General features: G+C 37.8%; 1 protein-coding gene across 4 annotated transcripts in view; it reads right to left on the bottom strand.

Annotated features, from left to right (window-relative positions):
• Positions 1-3,197: 3,197 nt before the first annotated feature.
• Positions 3,198-24,975, bottom strand: part of ntm (neurotrimin) — a 547,770-nt gene continuing 525,992 nt past the window's right edge. For 2 of the 4 annotated variants that reach the window (XM_042008016.1, XM_042008013.1), the window contains 5 exons: positions 13,936-14,064; positions 10,170-10,290; positions 9,889-10,040; positions 7,975-8,010; positions 3,198-4,791 (listed from right to left, as the gene is read on the bottom strand). In XM_042008016.1, coding sequence (XP_041863950.1) covers positions 4,691-4,791; positions 7,975-8,010; positions 9,889-10,040; positions 10,170-10,290; positions 13,936-14,064 — 539 coding nt within the window. In that variant the 3' untranslated portion in view covers positions 3,198-4,690. The remainder of the gene's footprint in view (positions 4,792-7,974; positions 8,011-9,888; positions 10,041-10,169; positions 10,291-13,935; positions 14,065-24,975) is intronic. The other 2 variants (XM_042008014.1, XM_042008017.1) reach the window with 2 other exon arrangements.

Genomic DNA, 24,975 nt, shown 5'->3' with positions numbered 1-24,975 from the left:
ACAAGGAGCTCTAAATTTTACATTATGGTGGTAATTTCTGCACCATTAAAATAAGTGAACAAACTGTTGAGCAGCTACTCAGAGGTAGTAATTATGACATAAATGAGCCTGTTTAAACGTGTGCCTTATGTTCTACAAAAGAAATGTAGGCAGTAATACTGTTTACAATAAAATGATACACCTACAGTTTGTGTGTTTAGTGTTTAGTGTGACAGAAAGAGAAGAAGTGATGTTTGTTGATATTTTCAGGTAACTATTAAGTAAGGTTTGTGCCCATGTTAACTCTGTTTTACCCTTTAAGGTGAACTGAAAGAGGTGAGGTTGTGGTTGCTTGTGCATACCAACAGCAGCTGCTTGATGTGAATTCTCCAATTTAAATATAAATATAAAGAGTACATAATTAAAATGTATGAAAAGAATTGTCTGAATGGTTAAGAAAATAGAGGCATCTGCTGGATGTATTTGTGTTTTAAGAATCTACTGTTGATGAGGCTGTCCTGTTCGTTTAGAAATGAGGATGGGGTAGGAGTTAATAAGATTAATTCTTCTTCCTACTCCAATTCTCTCTGTTTTTTTGTTTTTTTGTGTTTTTTTTTTTTTTTTCTCTCTTTCTATGGAATGTATTACAATTGTTGTATTTAAATTATTGTAATTATGAAATGTTTTGTTTTGAATTTGATGCATTAACGTGGGAAGAGGGGAAAGGAGAAGGGGGAAAGAAAGGAAAAAAAAAAAGGAGAAAAAAAAAGAAGAGAGAATAAATAAATAAAAGAAAGAAAGAAAAAAAAAGAACCCCGCCAAAGGGATCCCAGTTCAGACCTCCCTGGGAGGCGATCTAACTTCGCTTCATCTTTAATGTGGTTAATCGTGTGGCAGAATGACTGTGTGGGAAAGACGTAAGATCGTTTCCATCGTTCAAGCCAGGATGGAATAATTACCATGTCATTTCCAAACATCACTGTGAGATGATGATGATGAGCCTCTCTCTCTCTCTCTTCACGAGTGGAAACAAACCATGATTAGCCTGTCAGATTATGTTGATGATTACCCCGATCAATTTCAATAATGGCCCTATCTGTTTCATGCCTTTTTGATTTGGATAGGGGTTCGGTTTGTTACATCAAGGAGCACAAAGCTTGTTATTAATGTCACAAGGGGCCTGAGCTTAAAACAAAAAGAAAGTGGCCCATAGATGATGAACTAGCAGACTTGAGGGATGCCAGCTGAAAGATCAGGGTTTTACCTTCAGAGTTCAAACTGGGCATGAACGGTCCTATTTCATGCTGTTTCTTCACCCTTTCGGTTTAATTTCAGAAAAAACGTGAAAATGGAGTGGTGTCCTCGGGCAATGTACTTTCAGGCAGGTCACTGATTACATGTCTAAAGCTGCATTGAACTCATTGGATCATTTTATATATTAACAGGATGTCTCATATCAGCCCAACTACTTGGTAGCCAAGTATACAGGTGTAAACAAATATACTTCCTATACAACACAAGATCATTTTTCCATTATGTCAATGTAAATGCAAAACAAAGTCAGGAAATATTTCATTCTGTATGTCTTCATCGTGGAGAGCTTTGGATGGACGTGGAGCCAAAGCAGCCCACACGGAACAAAGATCATTTCTGAGTCACTTGTCTCACATCAAAGAAACAAATCAAATCTACGCGCTCATCATCTGTTTCCTCCATCTTCATTCTGAGAACATCAGAAAATAGATACTGGTTTGTTGCCTTTTTTTTAAATTTTGGTTTCGGAAACAGGAAAAATATATATTTGTTTTTTTCTGTTCTTTCATTGCCTGAAAATTAAGAAACCATACTCACTGCCACTGTTGCCTCAAAGGCGGATGATTCCTGGTTGGAAACTTATGGAGAGGCCTTTGATTTTGCTGTTTGTGTGTTCTTATTATGTCTGTGAGGGTTTCCTCACAGCTGGGCTGGGAATTGAAATTCAATTCTAATTGGGAATCAATAATTATGATCAATCAATACTTCCAGCTCATACATGTAAAAAGGGTTTAATTTCTTATTAATTACTGAGTCCAACAGAAGACCAGGAACAGGGTAATGCAGGTTCTACAACTCCATACTGATTCACCTTGTTCTCATAAATAAGTACTTTTTGCTCACCAAGTTATGTTGCATGCTAATAATAAGTCATTTTGTATTAGGGCACATCATTTACTGCCATGAGCTGACGCCCTGTGTTGACTTTGTAAAAAGAGACAGCTAAAGTTTAAACTTTAAGATTCATTAGGACTTGAGTAGGTGATGATATGCACCACTCTTAATAGTTATATAAATTCTGATTTATGTGAGGAGGTTCTCTATTATTGCAAAACAAACACTGAGTTTGAATGCTTGGAATAAACATTTAATTGGAATTGATATTCATGTTCTAATAATCCTCAATCCAACCTCTCATGGACCAAAGAACATGCCTATGTTGCATACTCTCATAACCCTGACCAGGAGAAATATGGTCCAGGTAATAAATGCAGAAAACAAACTCAAATATTTAAAAAGAGAAACACTTCATCACAAGTTAGACACACACCAACTAATCAAATAGTCCTGTTTGTGATGTAATTTAATGAATTCGCTCAAATGCAAGAAGATACAGAGTGTAGCTCTCTCAGTAAGGTCTGAATGCAGCTTCTCTGTCGTTGTCACTCAGCGCTACTCCACTGCTGGAGGGTTGGCTGACTGCCGGCTAACAGATGAAGATGAATTACCAGGTTTAATTCTGGCTGTCGTACTGTGAGAGGTTACTGATTTTTGCATAAAATTCTTACTCTCATAACAAAATGGAGTAAAGATCTGTGTCTTCTTCTGTTCCTCGAATATCACATCTGACACTGCCTGCACTGATCTTCCTGCAAGAACAAAAGAGACAGAATTCTTCTGTTTTTTTCTTTTTCTCATCTCTGATCGATCTCAGATGTGATGATTGGCTTACATGATGTACAGTAGCTCCTGTAATATCTTTGTTCTCAGTAAAATCCTTAAATGTCATGTAGAGGTGGACGTCTGACAATCCAACTTATACTCTGAATAGAGATGCACGATACCATCAGCACAATATCGGCCGATATCGGCATCAAAATAAAATATTGGACATCGGCTGTTGCAATGATACAAAAAAACAGGCCCTGGGAGAATATAATCTGTTTTAAGCAGGATAAGAAGCACATAAATTACTTGTTTTATTTAAAAACAATTTTCACGATTAAATTTGACATGTACATAATCCAAGTTGAAAAACTTTCATTTTGCACAAGAAGTGAATATGACATCATCATCCAGCGTTTGTTGATGTCTACATTTGCCAACAGGCCAACATGACAAAGAGTAGACAGAATAACACTGTATTTTAATTCCACAATAAAGGAAACTTGATCATTTCTTCAAATAAATGTGTGTGTGTGAAGGGGGGGGGGGGGGGGATTTGTCTCAGTATCAATATCAGTATCAGTATCGGTATCAGTATCGATCAAATGAGTAGTAAAAATATTGGCATATCTGATATCGGCCAAAAATCTAATATCGTGCATCCCTACTCTGAACATTTTGCCACCTCTTGTTTAGGAGAAAAAAACTTTTCAAAACAGAACAAAAAATACTTTGTTTTGTAAGAACTGTTTAAGTCTTTGGGTTATTTGTGTCTAAGTACATGCAAACACGTTTATTTTCTGTTAACAGGCTCTAACTGATCGGACTCAAACCCTCAAATGCCAGTTTAAAACATGAACAGGTTTTTTTTTTTCGTTTTTTTTTTTTTTTTTAAACAAGATGTCAAACAAGTAGCAACGGCATTAATTCATTTGCATTACTTTAGTTAACCTTTTCCCACTAGTTTAAATCTAACAGAATTATTTTCAACACCTTTGTTTTTTCTTTTTTGTGTACAACTGGTGCCGGTGAAGAAAAATCAAAAGACAACAAAGACAGAAAACTAGATAGTTTGTAAATAATTACAACTTCATATTTTCCCTTCCCAAACATATTTAAAACTAAATATATTTGAAAAATTAAAGTGAGAAAGATTAGCATAACACAACTTCAAATATATTACTATGACGTTGAGAAGGAAAATACTTTACGGTCAAAAACAGTTCTGCCTTTATCAAACAGACTGAATGATAATTATTATACATTAAAATATGCTAATACCAGGCTTTCAGTCTCAGGGTAACCTCAATTCCCTCTGCTTCACTGTCTTAGTCTGACTTTGAGGTTTTTCACATTCACCTCACACATTTGCAGTAAATTTGTCTTTTTCTTGGAGTTGAAATGACTATGTAACATGGTTCAAAGTAAGACATATCCATTTGAATACATTTGAATCATTAAGTCCACATTTAAAAAATATTTTGTATTTTGATATGTTCAGGATAACATTATTTTGAGGAGGATTTTGACAAATAAATTCAATTAAAGGGAGAAACATTCTTAAAATCTAGAAAGACAGAAACAATAGAAACGTATTCTGTACTTATTTAGTGGGTCAACATCAATGCAGGATGTTGCATGATGCTTCAGGATGCTTCATGCACTCACTGTGCATCAGTTCATGTTTCCGGTTCAAGAAAAAAAAAAAAAAAAAAAGAATCACACACACGCACTCACACTCCTGCACACAAACACTTGCACACAAAATACTGCTTTTCAAATCCAATCCTCTTCAAAACCAGAGCAGGAAGGGGATGAAGGCAATGAGGAGGAGACAGGTGTGAGAGTACACTCCCACTGCGCCACCGCTGCCATCCTGAACTGCTCTCGGTCCTGACAGGAAAAATAAAACAGGTAAGTTTCACCGCTGATAACAGCCTCTTCCTGTGTGTTACAACTTCCTGTCTGCAGTTAACAGTATAGCTTCACATGACATGTGACTAAAAATAGCCCTTAAATAAAAAGTGGTATGACTTACACAGTGGTTAATGATTGGCAAAATGTTATATTTATATGCTAAAATCTTTTCGCATCAAAGTGGGATGGCCAACTGTAACTATTAGAAATGAATTTAGGTGATAAAAGCTCATTTTCATGCTCACCTTCATCATCTTAGGATCTCAAGAAAACAAAGCTTGTAATTATGTCATTATTTTTTGGAATGGCTGATTTCTCAAATCAACGAGAAAATTTAACTTAAGTAAAAACGACCTCAATTATCTAAATAAAATGGCATCAAATCTAAAATAATTGCAGGATAGCCTCTCTTGGTTTCCGTAAAATGGGTTAATATGAGGTTTATAATATTTAAACCATAGACTACAAACTATAGACCTCTTGTCCTGCAGGTTTTCACTGCATCCCTGCTGCAACACATCTGGTTTAGTTGTATTTCAGGAGTTGGTGAGCCCTGATTTAAACTGTCATGCTGGCTAGAAAGTTAATCTACTGCTTCTACACTACAGAGTTCAGCTAGTTTGAGGCTAAATTCAAACAGTCATTGTGCATTGTGCAAACACAGGTCATTTTAATAACTTGACTTTTGTTTTTTTGCATTCTGTGTGCAACTTTTTTTTTTTTTTTTGTCCAGGACTGACAGGCGATCTTGTGACAGTATCCTGCCATTTAATGTAGAGGCAGAGCAGCTCAGTCAAATTTGATGGTGAGGTCCTGTGTGAAAATCCCCCCGACCTCAAAATGACCCCCCAAACCAGATGTTTGTCATTTAATGTAGCTGTGGACCCTGAAACATGTTCTGATCTATGAGTAAGTGGGTGGCAGTACATTTATCTGCAATCAATTAAAAAGTCCTGCTAGCAAGGTTAGCACCAGTGCTAATTAGCTAAGTTATCCATGTAAACACAGGGAAAATGTCACAAAAAAAAAAAAACCCAAACAAACTAACAAAAAAAAAAAGAAAAACATCCACTGTGTCCACCTGATGTTACAGTAAATATAAGTAAAAGTCCTCACCATGGAAGGTGTTTCCTAAAATGTTCAGTTTCAGTATGTAGACGACAGCTAATCTGCGGTTATTAAAAAGCCTGTGTTTGTAGCTCAGAGAAAATGACAGATAAATTACTTTTGCTTGCATTCAACTTAATTTTTAATTTAATGTTATGATTTAATGTCATGTGTTGTTCATATATTTCCTCAATGTCCAGAGATATTAAACAATACAACTAAAAATTATGCCCCTTTGTATACATGAACAAATATTATGCCATTTACTAAATACTTCTTTTTTTTTTCATGTTGTCAGTTCTTGTTTTCTCCAGCAGACCTGGCTGAATAGAAACAAATGTGTCACATTGGTTGATCATCGGATATGAAATCCTGGTGTGGAAGTGCGAGTATAATGAAAACCAAATTTACAGTAAACGCTGCCTTCCCTTAGGTAGCAGATACCAGCTGGTTTTGTTGAAAATGACAAGTTCTGCTACAATAACTGCAACACTGAGGTTTAAAGGGATTAAACTGAACTTATTATTAGTGACTTACAGATGGCTGCTTTTCTTCAGCAAGGACTTTGTCTCTAAAACTAATCAGCATGTTTAAATACAATCATTTTACTTCCAATTTGTGTTACTTTCAGGTTTTATTAGGCTTTAATCTCAGTATTGTTTCATGAACATTTGTTTGTACCCAGTAGTCTACAATATAATGCTTAATATTAATAAATATAGTAAATACTGTGTGAGCTTATGATATAAAATTATTTGATTGGAGAGATGTCGGGAAAATATTTTATAGCTACTTCAATAGAACATTAATTGGTTAAATTCTCTAAAGTTTTGTGCTTTAACCTTTTAAAGGCTTAACTCATGTTTCTTTTTATGCTAGTTTTGCTTGTATTTGTTGTTGTGTCTTCACGGTTGTGTGCTGGTGTAAGCTGCTGCCTAACTTGGCCAGTAAATGTTTAGAAAAGAGATTTTGAATCACAAGAATTTTATGAAGAAAATGAATATTATTGAAACAGGACATGAGGGATCTACATTAAAATTACATATTAAAACCATCTGTTTAGACTTATTTGGTTTTGGTAAAACCAAAAACAAATAAGTCTGGAAATTTCCAGTCATGTTAACTTTATGACATGACTGGAAATTTCCATCAAGCTCTGAATGAAAGTGCTTTGTCCATATTAAGGCCATTTTCTGTATGTTTTAACCTTGTACTTTGAAGCTTGTGTCAGTTACTTCTCATTTCTCTTCAATTTCTATGAGTTCACCAGAGTTTCCGTTGGGGCATCTCTGCAATTACTGTACCACAGTGGATTATCCCTAATCCTGCATATGGCTTATTAGAATAATTACATTTGCTCGTCGTCAAAATTAAAGCCATTAATACAGTTCTGCTGTCTTAATGAAGTGGGTTTGCTTACAAGATGTTGCAACCAGCAGTCACAAGGACACGCTGAATCACAAGGTGGTTGAGGTGTTTAGCTCGGCACTATTGCCACAACTTCATGTTTGTCAGTTCTAAAAACATCTGCAGGGTTACTATCTGTTTCAAATAAAACCAATTAATCTGCAAAATTGTCATTACAGGATGTACAGTTGAAATACTACAATATAAGTACAGGTACAACGAGTCACACAAATACAAACTATAGTAATGAAAGCTGATGAATACTTACATTAGGGGAAAGAGCATGCAAAAAATCAAAATGAAGCCAACGTCACACAGAGAGGCAGTTAGGTTTGCAAAGGAGAAAGACGAAACATGGTTAACAAAAACAAGTTGCATTTATCATTTTCACAAAGATTCAGTTTCCATTCTTTTTCTAAAGAGACAAATGTCAATCACTAAAACATGTTCATTCATAAAGCAAACCAAGGCTGGAAACACTGTAATTTTGACAGAAAGAAAGCCAAAGGATGATTATAAATTACAGCAGTGACGATGCAGCCAAGCTATCAGTTTGTGAAAATGACCATGTTTGATGTGTTACAGCATGCACTCAATGTTTTCACTCCACGGTAGTTGAAACGCATGCAGGGGGAGAATACTAACCTTGCAATAGTGTTGAGCTAGTGGGTTCAATTACCACTACACCGGGAAACAAATGGAACAGAGCAACAAGTCGGAAACAGACCAGCAACACATCAGTGGCAACACTTGAGAAAAGCATGAAAAGTAGCTGCTGAGTGGAATTTTAATATTGTAGATACACATTTTCATATTGGATGGTTCAAACTAAACCCTGAAATTACAGGTGATGTCAGAGGGCAAACCTACAAGCTGAACAACACTCATTACTACTCTCTCGATAAAATGATTATTCTATTATTTCAGTACCACCTTTCGTATTATGTGGTGGTGGGCTGTTGATGGAATCCGACTGGGAAATCGTAACTCATTCATGCACAGGTTGTGTATTCATGATGTTATTCAGACATAATAGGTTCGGAGTAGTTATTCAAATAACTGACAAGCCCCATAAATTATAGATTTTTACAAATGTATCATTGTTTTGAGAATTCTGATGCTTTTTAGAAATAAAGATCTGATGTAACCAAACTTCTGCCATTGCATTGTTAGTAAATTTACTTTATTATCTTTAATAACATCCTCTTTACTATAATGTGTCCATCTTCCCCTGCATACTGCTGAAGGGTTTATATAAATATGATTCTATCCAGCTCGGCAAACTTGGGCAAAATTTAGAAAATGTCCGGCCTGATGGCAAATTTTCAGTTTGAATTTGAATGTTTCTTGCAGTGGTTCCCAAACCTAAATCCAAACCCTAACCCCCCGTATCCCAAAGACAATTAGATTTATGGAGCTTCATGGCTTGCTTCTGTTGCGCAACTTTACGGACTTTAAAATATGAGTTGAATATTAATAATTTGCAATGGTTAGCAGAGTTAAAGATAAAGCTAAACACATCACCGCAGCATGGTGTTGTTTACGAGCAGCTGCTCGCTCTAAACCAAGTGGTGTGCAGAACGTAAAAGAATGGTGATATTTTGCAATCATACAAAAACCAAACTACAGGAACTGAGAACATTAAGAGTTGCACAGATTCAGATGGGAGTTAGGAAGGACTTTTTAGTTAAGATTATTGTTTGCTGTTTTTTATTTTTTTTACTTTGATACATCTTTGACTTCTGTTCAAATATTACAAAATGCTGGATGGCCAAAATTCTTTTTGTTATTAAAGTAATGATGTAAAAACTCCACTAAACTGAAGTTAAAAGTAAATCATTTTTCAAACAAACAATGTTATTTCTGCATTGACAAAATTCAGTTGTTTGGTATTTTCATAAAAAAGAAAGTCAAAAATTATTTAACATTTACAATTAAATACACTTATAATCTGGATTATTTGCCCTAAAAATGGGCTACTAGAAATACTCATTAGATGATATGTTTAGGACTGTAACAGTCACATGTGCTGGTGATTAAATAAAACAAAAATCCAAGCCCTGATGTCTAAATCTTTACATCTATTCACGTTACACCAACAGCTCATGTTAAGGCCACATGATTTCCACTCCTTCAACTTCAACTGCTCTTCAGGTGCAAATGATTCTGAGTAACCAATTGCCTTTAATTCATCTCCAACCACTTGAAACCATAAAGAACTCTTGGATAAGAAGTAAAATGTCACCAATAACTGCAAAGAAGTCTAGCTGCCTTCTCTTAAAGCATTTAGGATTATGATAATCTGGAGGATGGTGAATCTACATAGAATGGCAGTGCTGATGATGGGGTACTGTGGAGGTTGGGAACCACTGCGTTATAGCCTCAAACTATGGAAGCTGAAATACTGTTTTTTTTTTTTTTTCATACATTCATGATTTTATATTCTAAGTGCAGATCTCTAAACTGTACATGAGAGTCATAACACATGAATATGAAAGCATACTTTGCCTATGGCACTGAAGTTTTACTCCCTCTTTGTTCATGCAAAAATATACTCACCATACAGAAGAAAGTTTGTGTTTGAGCTCCCAAGTTTATTTATGGCGACACAGGTGTAGTTTCCATAATCGGCATCAGTCACATTAAAAAATGTGAGCTTTGACAGCGATCCAGTGTTGGCAATCTCCATGCCATCCAGACCACTGAAGATTCTAAATGAGAGGGGAAAAAATGCTAAATTTCTTAACAATTTATTAAATTCCTGACAAATATTAAGTCCTGTAAAACTGGCAAAACACTTTCATTTGCATACTTGAAAATGTATATGTAAAATCTATTACCTTCTGTCATCTTTGTACCATTCAAAATCTGCCTCAGGCACTGCATCGGCCTCACACTCCAGCACTCCTCTCTGGCCCAGAGTCACTCCAACATCTCTGCCCTCTGACACAGTTGGAGCATCTACAAGCAGACAGCAATAAACACAAGCTCTGTGTTTAGGCCTGCAAGGCAACATGAGTCAAGAGGTTGTAGCATTATCCCCTCGTGGGCCTCCACTTAGATTCAAAAAGTGACCTACACCACCACCTCAAGTGAGCAGAAATTATGAGTTCAATTTATGTGCAGTATTTATCACAATGGTGAAGTTTAGTGGTCTCTGGAAACAATGATGAGAAATTAACTGCAAGCTGTGATAAAAGTGCCTCTTTTTTCTTTCTCCTGCAGCAAGGACACACTATTAAACAGATTGGTACTGTTAGCAGTTTGGGGTAAATGTATGCACTTGTTGAGCATTCAGCGGTCAGGGCCATTACATACTAACATATTTCTCAGGGTGGGTGTAGCTATGATAAAATGGTAACAACAAAACCCTTTTTTAAAATTCTCAATCAGCTGATAACTGCTTATGAACTGATTTATGGCTTTTACTATAAAATATGATTTCTCCATTAAAAAATTATCATAATGTATTTTACGCCTTTCTATCCACTCTATAACATCCCACAATTTCATCTGTTTGCTTATTTACAAGACTTCTTGCAAATAAATTTCTCATACAACAAATTCAGAAATTTGCTTACAGTTTTAACTCATCTTTATATCTTTATGAGTTAAACTGTAGTGGAGATTATGTTTACCCTCATAAGCGACTTTATCAGGTCCACCTTGCTAGTACCGGGTTGGACCAGTTTTCCTCCAGAACTGCCTTAATTTTTGGTGTCATAGATTCAACAAGGTGTTGGAAACGTTCCTCTGAGATTTTTCTCCATACTAACATGACAGCATCACACAGTTGCTGCAGGTTTGTCGGCTGCATCCATGATGAGAATCTTCCGTTCCACCACATCCCAAAGCTGCTTTGCTGGACTGAGATCTGGTGACTGTGGATCCCGTTGGAGTCCAGTGAACTTATTGTGATGTTCGAGAAAGCATTTGGGGATGTTTTGAGCTTTGTGACATGGTGCATTATCCTGCTGGAAGTAGTCATCAGAAGATGCTACACTGTGGTTAGAAAGAGATGGACATGGTCAGCAGCAATACTCAGGTAGGCTGTGGTGGTTCAACCATGCCATATTCATACTAAATGATGCAAAGTGGGGCAAAAAAACATGCTCCACCATGTCAACTCAGTAAGGGGCCCTTACTTTTCTAATCTAGCAGCTAAACAGAAAAACAGGCTCAGAATTTCCACCAAATTCTGACCCTGCCATCTGAATGTTGCAGCTGAAATGGAGACTCATCAGACCAGGCAACATTTTTCTATCTTCTATTGCACTTAATTCAGTCCTACAAGGACCACAATCCTACAGGTTATCAATGTTTCCTGCTGCAACACACCTGACTCAAATTAAATGGACAACAGCCTATGAAGATCTGCACAATGACTCATTAATTTGAGTCAGGTGTGTTGGAGCAGGGAGACATTGAAATCCTGCAGAGCTGCAGCCTGAATAGAGTAGCCCTGATCTATTGTCCAGTGTTGGTGAGTCTGTGTGAATTGTAGCCTCAGTGTCCTGGTCTTAGCTGACAGGAGGCACCCGGTGTGGTCTTCTGCTGCTGTAGCCCATCTGCTTCAAGGTTGGACGTGTTGTGTGTTCAGAGATGATGTTCTGCAGACTTTGGTTGGAACCAGTGCTGATCTGACTTCCTGTTGCCTTTCTATCATCTCCAACCAGTCTGCCCATTCTCCTCTGACCTCTGACATCATGAAGACCTTCTGGTCCAGACAACTGATGCTCTGGATATTTTCTCTTCTTCAGACTATTGTTTGTAAACCCTAGAGATGGTTGTGTGTGAAAATCCCAGTAGATTAGCAGTTTCTGAAATACTCAGACCACCTAGCTGCATTCAATGTAACTTAAAGTTTCTTTCCTCCTCATTCTAAAGCTCAGTTTGAACTTCAGCAAGTCGTCTATTTGGAGAAATATATTGAGGTACTTTCATGTAAAAGCGCATCATCCCCAGCTTGAATGTTACATGGAAAGGCTGGATCATGGATGTTGGTGGGTAGAGAGGCTGGTCTGAGTTATTTTCACATCTCTGATCTCCTGGACTTTACCACTTAGTAAACAAGTTTAGTAAGAACTGCGTTATAAACTAAAACAAGTGAGATTTAGGTGGGTTGTTCATGAGCGGACGGAAGAAAATGACCCCACAATTTCAACTCTGCTGAACAGAACAGATGATCTCTCTTTCTCACTTTTTTTTCTTTATCTCTCACTCACTCAGGGGAACACCTTGTAGGTTTCACCTCTGACAGCCTAGAACAGACATCTGAGGCTTTGCTGTGCAGGTACACTAAAACTGGACAGTTACTGGACAGGAAAATGTAACCTGGTCTGATGACTCTGTGTCTGCAGAGGCTGCAGATAGTTGACTGCAGCTTGGCATCAGCCACATGATCCAAACCTGGTCTAATAATAGAGAGCAAGGTTTTATTTTGGCACACCTTGGCTCCTTTAACAGCAATCTGTTATGGTTTGAAAGCCACAGCTTTTAGACGGCATCTTAAAAAAAAAAAAAAATTCTTAAACTGGTTTCATGAACAAGGCAGTGAGATAACTTTAGAAGCCTCCATAGTCACCAGACTGTGTCCATAGCAGCTCCTCTGAGATGTGAAGGAACAGGAAATTGGCAGCATGTATTTGCAGTGATGTTAAGATGCATAGAGAAGAGTCTCCAGGACGAGACACCAAGAACAGAGATTATCTGAGGGAATCCACCTGAAGCTAGCGGCTCCTTTGGAAGTGGCTCTTAAATTTATAGTCTCCTCAGAAATGAGTCAAGCTTGATGGCTCAGTAAGGGTTAATGGGATTTTGTAAAAGTAAATATTTCATCTGATGGGGAAAATGCTGGTTTTGGTTTTAGACTAAATATTAAAGTTTACAAAATATCCTGGTTTACAAATAAAAATCTTATTCTTTCAGTTTTTTGTATGATGTTTGATATGAACATTTTAATACTGTTTTTTGTTCAAAGAAGAAATTCTTTTTCATTTAAATGTCTGATTGCAAAAATCAGATTTTGAAATTTTAGTTTTTATGAATTAACATGAATGAATCAGCATGTGATATTGTCTGATATTGAGCGCTGGATCCTAAATCGAATCCAAACAAAACTGTAACGTAAATTGTACAGAAACTGGCTGTAAAATGGCATAAAATATCTTTTTTTTCACATCTTTTAATGTTATTACTATTATTTTTTTTTTATCTTAAGTAATATATCAATATATTCAGAATGCACAAATAAAACATTAAATAAACTTAGCACAAAAAGAAAGGAAATTTCTGTTTAATTAATAAATTGGTAAATACATCATTTGAAAGCCTGACTAGTCACCTTTACAATGAGGTATAACTTTTAAGGATTGTGTTTTTGAGGAATGAGCAATGAAGCAAAACATTTAGGTAAAAAATGTACCAAAATCCTCTGAAATATTCTCCTGCTGGTATTCAATCTGCTTTAAAGTTTCTTGGATGACTGGATCCTCACCATCCTTACAAGTTATACCTCACTTTAAAGGTGACTAATCTGGCTTTCAAAATATATATATTGGTATTAGATTAGTCAGAAGTGACATTTCCAGCTGCAAATGAACTCACAGTTGACGGTGATGTCTACAGTCTGCACATCTGTGTCGATTTCATTGACAGCTGTGCATTCATACGTCCCTGCTCGCTGTCTGGAGATAGATGGGATTTCCAGGAACTCATCGTCTGACATCAGGTCCCCTGTGAAAGATCACATGCACAGAGTGGGAGAAAGTGGAGAGGGTCATTTAGAGTTAATGAGATGAGTCAACAGCTGTGGCCTCCTTGGGTGTTTTCAAACACTGCATCCCTGCATGGCCTCTCATCAACACTGCTGGATGAGAGCAAGTAGGAAGGTGTTGATTATGAGGGCTAATGGATGCTTCATAAAATCATAATTCATTTAATTCTTGGGGGAGTGCATGTTTTAGATGCAGAGCAGCCACAATTGTTCCAGTCTTTGTAAAATAAAGATCATTTAATTTAAGAGGATTTAGGTTTAGAAAGAGGAGTGGAAACATTTCTGTAAAGAAGGTACTATAATAACCTGATCGAGGGTGACACAAGGTATTTACACAGCAGCACGTATACGAAACAGAAAATCAACATTAATTTTAAGGTTTTATATCAAGCAAAATAAAAACAATCTCATTCTTAAAAGTCTTATAAATAGATGAATTCAACCTCAGATGAGCATCACCCAAACACAGAGGCAGTGTGTGAACAACATCTAACAGCATTAACTTGAAGTTATCATAATTTTGGAGGAATTTTGGTCCAATCTTCTTAACAATGTTTCTTCACTTCAGTGAGGTTTGCAGCATTTGTTTCTGCACATCTCTCTGAAGGCCCCACATAATTTCAGTCATGCTAAGTTCTGGACTTTGACTGGACCATGTAAACACCTTGATTCTTCTCTCTTTTAGTCATTCTATTGTAGATTTACTGCTGTGTTTGGAATCATTGTCCTGTTGCATGAATCAATTACAGCTAAGCTTTAGCAGCCAGACAGATGGACTCACATCTGACTCAAGAATACTTTGGTTTACAGATGGTCCACTCAATAACTGCAAGGTGTCCAGTTCCTGTGGCTGCAAGACAAGCATCCACCATGCTTGACAGCTGGTAAGTCTTTGCACAGATATGCTGTATTTGGTTTTCTCCAAACATGCGGCTGTGCACGCTGACCTACATGTCCACTTTGCTCTGCTTTGTCCAAATGACATTGCCCCAGAAGTCTTCAAGTTTGTTCAGATGCAACTTTGCAAACATAAGCTCTGCTTCCATGTTCTTTTTCGAGAGAAAAGGCTTCCTCCTGCAGTTCTTCCAAACAGGACATACTTGTTCAGTCTTTTTCTAATTATACTGTCACATACGTTATCATTTAAGATGCTATCTGAGGCCTGGAGAGTCTTACGGTTTTCTTTAGTTTCTCTTCACATTACACAGTGTGACCTTAGGATGAACTTCCAGGAAGACCGACAGCTGTCTCGAATGTTTTCCACTGTCGAAGAATGAACTCAGCATAGTTTGTAAATCACCTTATTGCCATTTTTTTAGATTGATGGGCAGCAATGGTTACATCTCTGCTGATGTCTTTCCTCCTTGGCAATGAACACTGCAAACCAGCACCGTGATAAATCTTCTGCTTTTGTCGAGGCGCTCACATTGATGATGGCCAGTTAGTCACGTGTTCGATTAACAGCTGCTTTGCTCCACTTTATTCCCAAAATTCCAATGAAAGCTGTAAGGTTGTAGCCTACTTGGTTTTTATTGATTCGCAGTATTTGCACTTTTAACCCTTAAATGTTCGAACTAAAAATAGCAACATGCAAATTATTCTTTGCATTTTTTCTTTTATTTTGGACAATAATAAAAAGAATAAACTTTGTCTACCAAATGGTTGTGATAACAGTTATTAAAATAGCAACAATAATTAAATGGTAAACACTTGAAACAGTAACAAACACTTAATGTCTGGTATTACATGCTCAAACCAGGTGGTAGATATGACTCAGGCAGATTTATTTTAACGCATTTTTTGAAAAGATTCATTGTAGTCGCTGACCAAAGTGCTCTACTAAATAGAAGGCAGTTAAAGTGTTCATTTCTAATGAAGCAGTAGAAATGTGCTTTGTTTCTTAGGCGCTACTTCTGCATTTTGGTTTAGTTTTTATTAAATTAATAGTAACACTGTGCATTTTGTCATCTGTTGTTGTTCATCGGAGGTTATTTCAACTTAATTAGAAAGAAAAAATAAAAGAAACAACCTGAAGAGGACCAAGTCATTGTTTTAAAGCAAGTACGGATACATAAAACCTTAGACCTTAGGTCCACTTTCTTTTTCACATGACTGAATATACTTGTCAGAACTTTCACTTGTAAACGTCATGTCATGGGTCTGATTATGTCTACCTCTCATGCTTGTGCATTGTTTCTTTCAGCATATAAAAGGCAGGTTCGTGAGCGCCGTGACATTTTCAGAAAATGTTACAACACTTGGTAAATAGTGCTTTGTTCAGCCCCCACTCATTATCATTTGTCTGTCAGATATTCCATATTTTGCTTGCTTTTTTCTTTCTTTTTTTGTCTGACTTTCAAACCTACAAGCCTTACAGGTCTGCTACTGAGATATGAGAACATGAACAGGGCAAAATGCCAGCCTCGCTTCTTTTCCTTGTATCAATATGACACGCTTGACAGAGGCACTTAATACAGCATTCAACATGCAGAACAAAAGACATAATTGACTTCAAGCCTCCTCCCAAGATGTCAGAAGGTGACAGTAATAAATTGCACGTGGATTTGCTTTGCTGGGTTTGGGCATATTACTGAATTGCACCTGGGAAGCTTATCATGGAGAAAAGTCCTAACTGAGACACCGATCACCTGATGAGGGGTATCAGGAGGGCTCGTATAGGTGTACAGGTTCTTTTTTCTGCTTGGATTTCTCTCAAAAGAGGATGCTTCAAGTTTCAAACAGAAACCACAGTGTCAGTTAAAGAGGCAGTGTAAAAATCCTCTGAGGAGAGCTAATCATGATGAGGCTGCCAGCTGATGTGCTCACATCATATTTCTGGCAGGTGGCTTCACATCAGCAGCAGAAGCAGCTGTTCCTCAGACTAATGCATGACGTCCACCTATCAGCAATGTGAGCGGCTTTAAAGGTTTATAGATCATAGAGAAATACAGTTATTGTGATACAAAATATTTTCTCCTGTATTTAGCATTTTACGAAAAAAAAAAAAATGCACTCAGTAACTGGCGTATGATTCCACAGGCAAGATAATTATTTACATATACGTAGATGCTTGAGTTATACATGAAGTTTTCTCTACTTGATTAAAGGAGTGGAGAAAGTAGGAACATGTCTCAGGTAATTTTATTCATCCAGCTCCAATCTTTTTGCACTGCCTTAAAGAAGAGGAATTATAGGCTTGTGATTTTTCTAAAATGAGTAACAAACTCCAGGAAGCCAGTTCAGTGAAACTTATTCACCTCATTTTTCTCTTTTTGCTTTTCTTTAATGAGTGTGAGCAGTAAGAAACCTTAAAAGGGGATAAAAATGAAAAAAAAAAAAAACTCAAAGGAAACGTATGTTTCCCCCAAAGCAGAAAACATAGATAACTGATGATATAATTGCTCTAATGAAGGTTTTTTGAATATGGCAGGGATCACACATCAAACAGACGTTGTTTCAGATATGCACAGAGGATAAACATATCATGTGAGGATTATAAAGGAAGCTAATCTGTAAAGATTAAAGCCAAAGATTACACTTGAGCAACACTATATGGATGTACAGTGGAAGCACATGATGGGAGGAATAAAGTTTCAGTTTCACAAAGTCCAAGTGTTCACAAAGAGATATTCAACTTTCTCATTAAATTTATACAAAAAAGAAAAGTAGATGGATATTTAAGTAGAATCATGCAGTGTTAATTCCTTTGTTAAAACATACTTTTACACACACATATATATATATATATATATATATATATATATATATATATATATACATACATATATACATATATATACATGAATATATATATATACACTACCGTTCAAAAGTTTGGGGTCACTTTGCCATGGGATTCAAAAGGGAAGTGACCCCAAACTTTTGAACAGTAGTGTATATATACATATATATATATATATATATATATATATATATATATATATATATATATATATATATATATATATAAATTATTAAAAACAATACCTCTATTTTAAAAACATTGCAAAACCTGTGGGTTTGAAAACACCTTAAACAAATAAACTGCTTTCCTTTCCACAGCATCAGTTAAAATATTTCTTTTTAAAAAAATCTGTGATAAAATTAACTATGTATGATAAAGAAGGATGAACATTTCAGGATTTATTTGTTTAAAGTAACGGAGCAGTGTGAATTTCAGTGTAACTGCCTTTCGGGTCTAATAACCATTTTCGTGACCATTGAAACTGCAGCTAGAGTTCCCTCCATATTCATTTAGAAAGTAAATTCTTCTTTTCTGCCTTTAATAATGGCTTAGAGTGTTTTTTGAGGTGGTTGTTGAGTGATGAAGGTCTTTGGTATTTGAAGTCAATCATATTTTTACATAACATAATCATAATTATTTAATATGGAATCTAAAGCTCATATTTTTGTGCTTATGGTTCCCTTTCCATGACCCTTAATTAGTCAACAGAAAAAAAGGAAGGATGATTTGGAAAATAAATAAAAAAACTGAGTCTTTGCTGAAAAACAGTATAAACCCATAATTTCATGATTCCTGCATTAACGCCTGGCTGTTTCTGTATTTCAGACCTGTAACATATGAATAAAAAAGTTGTATGGGAGCAAGTTAAAGCTAATAAGGAGGTGAAAATACGACAATAACGATAATGACCTTATTAAGAGAGCTGATTGGAGGTAGTAGAAATGTAGACTCCACAAATGGAAAAATTTTGGATCAAAGCTGGACAGAAGATTGATTTTCCTCTCTATGGGGAATTATATCTTTTTAAAGAATCAAAGGCTCTTCAGGAATCTTAGTGTATACTGGGAAAGATAGCAAGCCCCGACTGGAAACCTGTGAACTCTGATCCTTCAGGCAGCATCATTCATAGCAGCACCACCCCTCTCCTTAACGTATGTTTGCAGGTAGAATGGGACAAAACTAGACGTGAAATGCTTTATCGCTTGGTGCCTCTTATGTCTTATTAATATGAGTGACAACATTACAATTTAGTAAAAGCTTCACTGACTTAAGCTTTTACAATCTGTTGCCAAAATGGATATTATATTTTTCCACATAGTCCCAACCTCTTCTTTCATATAAGATGCTGAATTCATTTTCTCTCTCCATTTCTGTACATATGGGTTGTTGTTACACTTCACTTTCCACGCATTCAGGCATTAAAAACAGCACTGATGTTGGAGATTTCTATACCAACATAGTCATTAGTCAACTTATGGCTGATGTTTGGTTTAATACATTTTTTGTTTAAAAAAGAAAGTCAGCAGTTTACAGCACAATCTTCTTCAAATCATCAGTGTATCATGAAGTCAATCACTTCCCTATATTTCCAAACCAGTCATGCACCATTTCTCCATGCTTACTTCAGAGTCATGTAAAATATTTTAGTTTTTTTTTTCTTTAAACCCTCCATCTATCCATGTGATGGAGAGATACCTTATTAATCCAAATCAGGATTTCCTGGAGCCTTTTTTTGAGTTGGGGTACACCTCCATTTCAGTGCTCACAGAGAGATGTGGCTAACCACACACTGTCCCACTCAATTCCCAACACTATTCCACAACAGATTAAGATCTTACTGGAAAATCAACTATTTATTATTATTATTATTATTATTATTATTATTATTGTGGTTTTTTTTTAACTACCGCCACAAATCAAAGCTTTAACAGGCTCAACATCAGGTTACACCTCTTCAGCTTCATTATTAATCTCATTTATGGTGCTAAAAGATCAGATCGGACTTTTACATCACCTGGAACTGCGTTAGGTGTTTATATGTCTGCAAAAACTGCCTATATAACTAAGTCTTACATTTTATAATGAGCCAAAAAGTCTTTATGATCATGTTTTGTGTGCCTTTGTGTGTGTGTGTGTGTGTGTGTGTGTGTGTGTGTGTGTGTGTGTGTGTGTGTGTGTGTGAGAGAGAGATAAAAGAAAGTATGGTTGAATGCTTATGTTTCCTGAATTCTTCGAACTTGATGGCTTGTGTTTTTAACTTTCAAAACATTTAATTTGTTGTGAAAAGCAATTTGTGCTTCCTCTATGAAAAGTGTTTTATAAATAAAGTTAGATTTGATTTGAGAGTAATTTACTTGGCACAAGCAGAATGTGTAAGATCATTAATCTTGTTGTGAGAGTATATGTCTTGTTTCTTGCTGTAACTGGATCTTAAAATTGGTTAGTTTACATGCATATTAAGTTACATTTTCTCACTGTGATCACATTGTATTCAACACACCCAAATTTAGCTGTAAAAACATGTTTCAAGACCTCCCAGCATCAACTCACACACACAGATTTCCTGAAAAAAAAGAAACAAATCTAGACTTTAGACAAACACTTATGTCCTTCATTAAGTGAAAAAAAAATCCAGCCTGTCAAAGCTTTGTTTGAGTGTTGCTTTTTCCTCACAAAAAAGATAAAAATAAGAGCAACTAAACAGGAATTTAAAGTGTCCCCAATAGCAGAAATCAACCCAGGATTTTTCACAAACCCCTTTATTGATTTTAAATTGATCCTCTCAGATCAGCTTCTGCCAGAAACAAGCAGAATGAGACTCTTCCGCCCTGAGCCCCACCTCCTCCTGATGCAGGCTACCTCTGATTGGTCAACCACCGAGATTAGTTGTCGGGGGCGTGCATGTCTTTTTTTTTTAACTTGTCCTGTCCAGCATCACAGCAAGCAAAATGATAATCTGGTTGCTGTATCGTGCTGAACAAATTTGCTCTGCCAAGGGGAGGCCTATGGGTAAGGCTCCTCTTGATAATCTGATTCATTTATTTATTTATTTACTTTGAATCACGGAATCTATGTAATCTTGCTGGACCTGACCGGAGGGGACAGAAAAAGATGGAAAATAGCAAAAAGAGCAAAAGGGAAAGAAGAAAGGAGACAAAAAGATCACAGACAGAAGGAAACGACCCTTCAATCCACACCATAACCAGCCAACAAACTGTTACACCTGTACATGAACACACCAGAAAATGTCCTACAACTTTTACAAAAACAAAAACAGAAAGACACACACAGAAAAAACAGAGCTGCTATCATTAAAAGTTCTTTAAATAATAACCAAATCAAAAAGACATAACAGCGACCAGATACTCACAGGAAAAATTAAAAAATAAAAAAAATAAATTATCGCTTAGTATTAAAACCCACTGGACAACTCAGTGACTGTGTCAGCATGCAGAGCATGAGAAACAAGGAGTGATCAGTGATGAAGAGTGGTGAGTGAGATCATGCAAATGCGACCACGCCTCCACTGAGGCCAGAGGCAGACCAGGGCCAGAGGCCCGGGCCCTCAGCAGCAGACCCGGAGCACCAACCCAAGCCACCCCACCACGAAGACGACTCCAGCCCCACCCGAAGGGCGGCAGAGGAGAGCCCCAGCAAGAGCCCCCTGTTACATCCCTAGGAACGTGAGACAACTGGTGATCATTGCCGACAGCTGGGGCTCGTTCAGCCTGAAAAGGCTGGGCCCTGATGTCTCCTCGGACTGGCTAGTTCAGATGTCCATCAATCTCCTTCCTGCTGATTGGCTCTACAACCAGCCAACCACCTTGCAGCTCAGAGGAGTCCATGGAATATAGGACAGCTGCAGGGATCATTCAGGAGGGAGAGGCCAGGCCATGCGGGTGGCTTCCCCTCACATTCGGAGGGAGAGGCAGGACTGTGTGGCCTGTCTCCCCTCACGTTCGGAGGGAGAGGCAGGACTGTGTGGCCTGTCTACCCTCAAATTCGGAGGGAGAGGCAAGACTGTGTGGCTTGTCTCCCCTCACATTCGGAGGGAGAGGCTGGGCCATGTGGGCTGCCTCCCCTCACCTTTGGAGGGTGCTGTTTCCCCTCACCTCAGACCATCTGGGCAGACGTAGCTGGGTGTGTGCCAGCTGTGCTAATAGGTAGCCTTTTGTGTGTGGGACTATTTGAGCGTATGTAGCAGGATGACACCCCCATGATCCCGGGGCACAGGTCCCAGTGGGCCAAGATCAGCAGCCGCCGGCCCCGCCAGGGACTGGCCACCCAGGGCAGCCCAAGCGAAGGGCCCAGGGCCCCAGGAGCCCAGAGGCGGCCGCCCCACCCCCCAAAGGCAGAGTGCCCGCAACATGCCTAGGAGGACCTGGCCCCCCCAGACAGCCACCCGGCGTAGGCCAGCACACACCCCGATGTCCCAGCAGCACAGTGTGCATGGTTTTTGCCATTTAAACACCAGCAGAACTTGTAAACAAACCGAAGAAATATGAATACTCCGGAAACGTCAACACAAAACATATAGCCATACATGTTTTAGCCCGAATCGGACTCGAAATTGAGCGTGAACAACTCAGCAACCTGCAGCGACTCAGCAACACGCAGCGACTCAGCAACCTGCAGCAACTCAGCAAGACGCAATGACTCAGCAGTCTGCAGCGACTCAGCAACCTGAAGCGACTCTGCAACTTGCAGCGACTCAGCAACACGCAGCGACTTTGCAACCTGCAGCAGTGAATGCAGCAGGACGTATCTCTTTGGTAAATACCCTGCTTACCAGCTATAGTAGGATATAACGTTGTTTGCTATCCTTCAATTGCTTTATACAGTATCTCACAGAAGTGAGTACACCCTTTACATTTTTGCTAATATAAAATATTTGCATAAACGGGAGGGGTGTACTCACTTCTGTGAGATACTGTATTTGTACACGCCCCCGTTAATAGGTGTACATGTGGCAAATGTACCACGATGCCAACAGAGGTGGAAAACGTCTGCTGCCAAGAAATAGATAAGGTAATTATGCTATTTGCAAACACTTTCATGCATTGTTAAACTATAGTTAGCTGTATTTCTAGTCACTCCATGTACATCTAGTTTTTCACGTGGCTTATCAGCTGGATGTTTTTAACCTGGTTTAGCTAACTTTCTGGTCATCGTCTGGTAGAGATCAGGTAAAGTAAGTGTGGGTTAATTACTTTAGTTTGACCACTGCTCACACTTACTATCAAAACAAAGCAGAAAACTTGTTCGGTTTTACTCACTGCCTGTGGCTCAGGATCGGAAACGCGGTCCTTGATTGTAGGAACAGACCCTCCTTTCAGCTAAAGCCTGGTAGCAAATCCCTCGTGAATGTTAAGACACACTGGAAAACTTAAACATGCGTTTATGTGATAAAAGCTCAGAAAAGTCGAAATGGCATAGGGCCCCTCTAAGAGTTGGTAACAGGGCAGTGCACACACAGTAGTTGGTGGCAGTGACTCAGGTGGTATAGCGGGTTGTCTGGTAAACAGAGAGTTGGTCCTCCTGACAGATGGAACGTGGAATTTAGTTTTGCTTTGCTTTTGAGAGAGAATTGATATTCTCAAATAAATAAGTATCATTTTGTTTGAAGATTAGAAGAAACAACACTAAAAGGAAGCATCATCAGGATGGTGTTAAGGTTTTTTTCCACTTTATAAGGGACTTGAAATCAGTATTTTATAACTTGTTTTAAGATATTTCTCACTTGTCTATATATTTTTTCTTGCATCAGGAAATCGTGCAAAGTCTAGTTATCTTACTGGACAGATAATTTCACTTCATTATAGTCTGTATCTTCTCAATTAAATGTGTTTTTTTTTTATGTTATTTTTATATATATTAAGAAAATATACATATACATTAAGAACGCTCCGTTTTGCAGTGTGACTGGCTAATAATCTTTTGTGGATATTTTCTGATCCATGCAAACTGTTTTAAGTGTCTATCACTGAATCACAGGAGATGTAAGAAAACAAAAAAAAAGGTGAAGATTCCAGCTTCAGCAGCTTCAGGCAAGTTGGTACAGCTAGCAGCAATCACTGCCATTTCTGTAAAATTTCACTTTCCAGTGGGCGATTATTGTGTTGTCGGTCTACTTTCTGGTGTCCCACTGCTGTGTCTCTTCATGTGCTGCTGCTGTCATTTTGAACCCCATTCAGCCAACTGTGTGCGCACAGTCACTGAAAACAGCAGGCAGGAACTGACTGTACATATACAAGAGACAACAAACACCATCTTAGCAAAAGTGAGAGGTTCAAGGTTCACTTTAGTGCCCATGACACGGTCCAAACTCAGAAAACCACAACTCATAAAAGCATTTTAGAGTTTTGATGGGTAGATTTTCCAAAGACCAAACCGACATGACTTCTAAATCTGTTCTTTTTTAGGTTGCAGCCCAAGATAAAGTGTGTTAACTGTGCAACTGACTTCCAAAGTCTGATTTTTTGTTAAACAGGACTGCTGGGTTTGTGACCTAGTCATTAGTGAGATAGTACTGTGTCCAGCAGTGCCATCAAAGTGACATGGCAGGTCATCAGGGAGACTACGCAGAGGAAGGTGGTCATGAGAAGAAAGCGAAGAGAGGCAGGAAGTCTCTGGAGAGGCTGGGCAGAAGATAATGTACCCTTTCTGTGTCCCTGAAATGCCATGTTCAAACTCAAGGGCAAAGAAGAAACCGGGGTAGAAAATGGAAAGCGACAAAGATATTTGTGTGCAGGGCAAGGTGAACAACTTGGTAGGAGAAGAAAGAAAAAAAAGACAGTAGAGCAGATGCTTGAGGGATAGAGACATTTCAGGAAAGGGAACAAAGGGATACGGGGAGGTTGGATTTTAAATTGATGAATTCAAGCAGGCGGGGAAAAGAAATAGAAGCGGGGTGGCAGATAGGGTCTGTTAACAGACAGAATAACACACATAACCAAAGACAGAGTGGGAGCAGAGATGCTCTAACCAGTTCCTTCATAAAAAAAAGAAGTTGGAGGGAAATGTGTTGAAGAAGAGGCAGCAAAGCCGTCATTATTCAGACAAGCGCCGAGCGAGAACGCTTATTCAAATGATGTTCAAAAAGACAATGAAAAGGAAAGTACGGTAA

Source organism: Melanotaenia boesemani, chromosome 15 (assembly GCF_017639745.1).
Source record: "Melanotaenia boesemani isolate fMelBoe1 chromosome 15, fMelBoe1.pri, whole genome shotgun sequence".
Lineage (NCBI taxonomy): Eukaryota > Metazoa > Chordata > Actinopteri > Atheriniformes > Melanotaeniidae > Melanotaenia > Melanotaenia boesemani.
The sequence above is the reverse complement of the archived record's forward strand: the minus strand, read 5'-3'. Positions and strand labels throughout refer to the sequence as shown.